The 3,866-nt window shown below is 44.4% G+C and overlaps 1 protein-coding gene across 1 annotated transcript; it reads left to right on the top strand.

Annotated features, from left to right (window-relative positions):
* The first annotated feature begins 1,207 nt into the window (after window positions 1-1,207).
* Window positions 1,208-3,441, top strand: LOC149985538 (uncharacterized). Its single transcript, XM_090182057.1, has one exon. The coding sequence runs from the start codon at window positions 1,208-1,210 to the stop codon at window positions 2,747-2,749; it is 1,542 nt and encodes a 513-aa protein (XP_090038183.1). The 3' UTR covers window positions 2,750-3,441.
* The last annotated feature ends 425 nt before the right edge of the window (window positions 3,442-3,866 follow it).

The raw sequence follows: 3,866 nt of genomic DNA, 5'->3' as shown, positions 1-3,866 counted from the left end.
AAGCCAACATATCATTTATTAACTTGTTTTGTCAACAAATTAACAGGCTATTTATTGTATTTCTAAAGTGAAATTGAAATGTGTTTGGTCGACAACATCAATTTAGGCTTCAGGCATGTCACTTCCCCCATTGGCTGACGGTGCTAATACCAAATGGGACCAACATATTGTGGGATTAGCGTTGACACAAAACGAATGCACGACAAGAAAACACACACAACTACTACTATTATAGTATAGAAGTTAAAATACATGTAGCTATGTTCCTAACCCTAACCTTACATAATCAAAAACATTGACACCACAGTGATTCTCATTCTAAGAGGATACTATAATAAATAGATTATTGCGATTTTCAGATTTATTTGAGTACTGGGAATTTATTTGTCGTGCATATATGCTGATAAATTGAATATGAAACTAAAATCGTGAATGTTTTTCAAAGGTGTCTGTGTGGCGTCAGATGCGAACGTTCCACACAGATGTTCAATGAGCGATCGAGTTCTACTAAACTCACTAGGCCTACTCTCATTTTAATTAATTCAAAACCACTACTGTAAAGAAAATAAAAGCCAATAAACTGAATAATTACTGTCAAAGTATTGTTTTTATTCAATTGTTGAATTAGGCCTATTGTATTTAATTGGACATTTCATGCCTATTCAAGTGGTTTTAACAAACTTTTATGGACGGCTGCTATGTCATAATGTACATGATGTCATAATGAAGCTTTCTTTTGTTAAAATAAGACATTCCATAGACAGGTCACTGATGCTCTTCCATATCTGAGGTAGGACCTATAATTTAATGAAATAATCTCAAATACACTACTTTTATCTCATGACAACTTTATTTAATCAATAACTAAGAAAAACGTATGTTTTGTGATTTGTGACAAAAATATTTCTTTAAACTAGGTATTGTGGACTTGTTTCTGTTTTCAAGAATATATTGTTGAAACTGTATAGTCAAATCCTACGTGTGCAAATTATCTGGAAGTCCAAATTGAAGGTAGGCCTTAGTCTGTGAATCTTTCATTTTTAAGAATTTGTGAACATTTTGGCAGGAATTGGAATGTCCTTTGAAAGTGGAAAAACACTAGCTTATAATAACAACTTTGATCAAATTCTATTGTAATATATGTAATTTATTCTATATTCTTATTCTCAAACATATTGTTTGCTCTTCCACTGTGACTCTCACAGCCATGAAAGACAGAGGGAAGTCCAGGACTAGGACACAAGAGACCAGTCAGAACAGTTCTGAGAACAGCCTGACAGACATCCTCAGTGTCCGGTGTGCCAGTGATATTGTCCTACAGCCAATGCCGCCAGGGAGAAAGAATAGCCGATCCCACTTCCACAACATGGATGTGACTAAAGAGAGGGCTGACATGAGAAGGCTTCCAATGGCCACTTCACCCATCAGCCTCCCAATGCTCACTGTGACCTCTCTCAATGCCCAAAGGAACAACAACACCCTCAAGGTGCCTCGCATGCCTCGTCTACAGCTGGAGGGACAGATGGGTAGCAAGCGTCTGGGTCCGGTTAAATCCAAAACCGGAGGGAGCACATTTACCTCCAGCCACAAGAAGGAGCCAGAGGTTAAATCGAGCAGACCACAGACATCAGGAAGCATCCCTAGGACGCCCAATTTATGCTCCACTGCAGCCAAGCTAGTGGCTCCTTTATCTGGGACTCCATGCAGCCAGTCTAAGGTCAGGATCCAGGCCAATCCTCTCAAGAGGTCTAACATCCAGGAACAAAGGCCCTGCTCTCCTCCTGCTCAGGCCAGACGGTCTCTGTCCGACGGCAGCCTCTTGCAGCCGCCATGTTCTCCTGTGGATGTCCTCCAGCCGGAGGTCCAGGCCAGCAGAAGCCTGGCTCGACCCAAGACCGGGATAGCTAGGATAACAAGAAATACTGATGGCAGCACTCTGAGGTTCCCTAACCAGACTTTAGAGCTTATAAACTCCATGGGTAGGATGGAGAGCACCAATTCTTTCCCTGTGTTGCCAACAATTGCAGTCTCAGCCTCACCTGCCCAGATGGCCATCCCATTGCCTACCCCAATGGTCAGCTATGTACCTAACCTTCTGGTGCCTACTCCATCTGCTTCTCCGGTTCCTTCCAGCCGAGTGCCTGCCCCACCTGCCTCCCCAGTGCCAGCCCGGCCTGCCAACGCCAGATCACGGAGTGTGTCGAAGAGGATCCAGCTCTTACAGATCCGGTCTGCTATGCTGGACCAGCAGCTACCAGAACAAGTGGGTGACAAACAAATCATATTACCCTCTGAGCCCCTGTCATTCAGTAGCACTGAGAGGTTGTTCCTCTGTGGTCCACCTTTAGTCTGCCACCCAGCTAACGTAGGCGGAGATGATGGCTGTCACCCCCTGCCCAGACCTACGCCCAGCCACACAGGTCGCACCGACCACTCCCCCTTATTGACCAGTAGGAGAGCTGTGCAGGCGGGTGAGAAGTGCCCCTTTGAAATCCCCTTGACCCCCTTGGTCCCACTAGCAGAACAGCCTCCTATCAAGCGGGGGCACATGCCCGCCTCCCGTGCCAAGGCCAAGCGTGAATGGGAGAATAGCCAACGAGGGCGCAGGAAGAGAGTGAAGCCCATTCACTGGGACGTTAACTTTAAGTCTGGGCCTTTCTTCCCAGTGTGTGTCTCTCCATCACTGCCCTCGATCTTGGAGGTGGATGAAGAGTCTCTTTCTGAAGAGATGGAACAAAGACAGTTGTAAGGGGTCGCACACACACACACACACACACACACACAAACATATCTTTATTTTTTTTAACCTTTATTTAAATTGTGTAGTTAGTTAAGAACAAATTCTTATTTACAATGACGACCTACCCCGGCCAAACCCTAACCCGGACGACACTGGGCCAATTGTGAGCCACCCTATGGGACCAGTGCCTTATACCGCTGCGCCAATCAGGAGCCCTATTGAGACCTCATGGCCTCCCATGGCCAGAGAGGATCAGCCAGCATCATCCCAGCGTCTGCCCTGCCTGCCATCCTAGTACCTCCATTGCCCTATCAACCCCGAACCACAAAGGGCAGGTGACAGAAATGAACCAGCGCCCACCGATCCAGGCTGTTGTGCATGAGCAGCAGCAGCTACTGTCGGAAATACTGTTGGAACAGACTTTTCCTATGAGACCCAACAGGAGCCACAAGCTGTCAAAGTACTTTCATCCCTGGGGTGTGGAGCTTCTCGAACAGTGTTCTCTTCCTGAAGATGGACTGCTTCAACCCCTTAGGAGTATCCAGAGTATCTAGTACGCTGGTGTGATGATATAATATGTCCCTCAGTATCAACTAGAGATTAATATTAATCCACTTGTTATTCTAGTTAGGCAAATGTTAATTTATCATCACCATGTTCCAAAGAATTCTGTTTCTATAAAGTTTTATTGCAGTTGAAAATTATCTGTGGGGTGTTGTTCGTTTCTTGTGAGCTATGAAGTATATCCTTTTAGTAGAATGTTTATTTCTTCATTGGATTGGTTGATTTGTTGACCAAAGAGAAGAGGTAAGTGCTGACCGGACTAATAGAAGTGAAGTTCCGATTCAAATTTGTACTATTCCGAAGGAGGTACATCTGACTCACACCTTAGTGTCATAATTCTTCACGTTTTCAATGTATAGCAACACTGACAAATTCTGGAACTATAAGGTGGAACTATTTGTACTACAGCATTGGAAATGAGGATCTATCCAAACACAGTGTTTATGAAATGCGAGAATGCTGAACAACATTTTCTGACCAATAGGCTTGTTTGTCGTAATATTTGGCCAAAGGTTTCTTCGCTTGAGTCAAGAGGCCCTGTCTCAACTTGCACATGTAAGGG

Source organism: Oncorhynchus mykiss, chromosome 1 (assembly GCF_057628025.1).
Source record: "Oncorhynchus mykiss isolate SJ-2025 chromosome 1, ASM5762802v1, whole genome shotgun sequence".
NCBI lineage: Eukaryota > Metazoa > Chordata > Actinopteri > Salmoniformes > Salmonidae > Oncorhynchus > Oncorhynchus mykiss.
This window is presented reverse-complemented; position numbering and strand designations above follow the sequence as displayed.

Coding starts and splice junctions, on each gene's coding strand:
- LOC149985538 (XM_090182057.1), top strand. CDS start 1,208: ATGAAAGACAGAGGGAAGTCCAGGACTAGGACACAAGAGACCAGTCAG.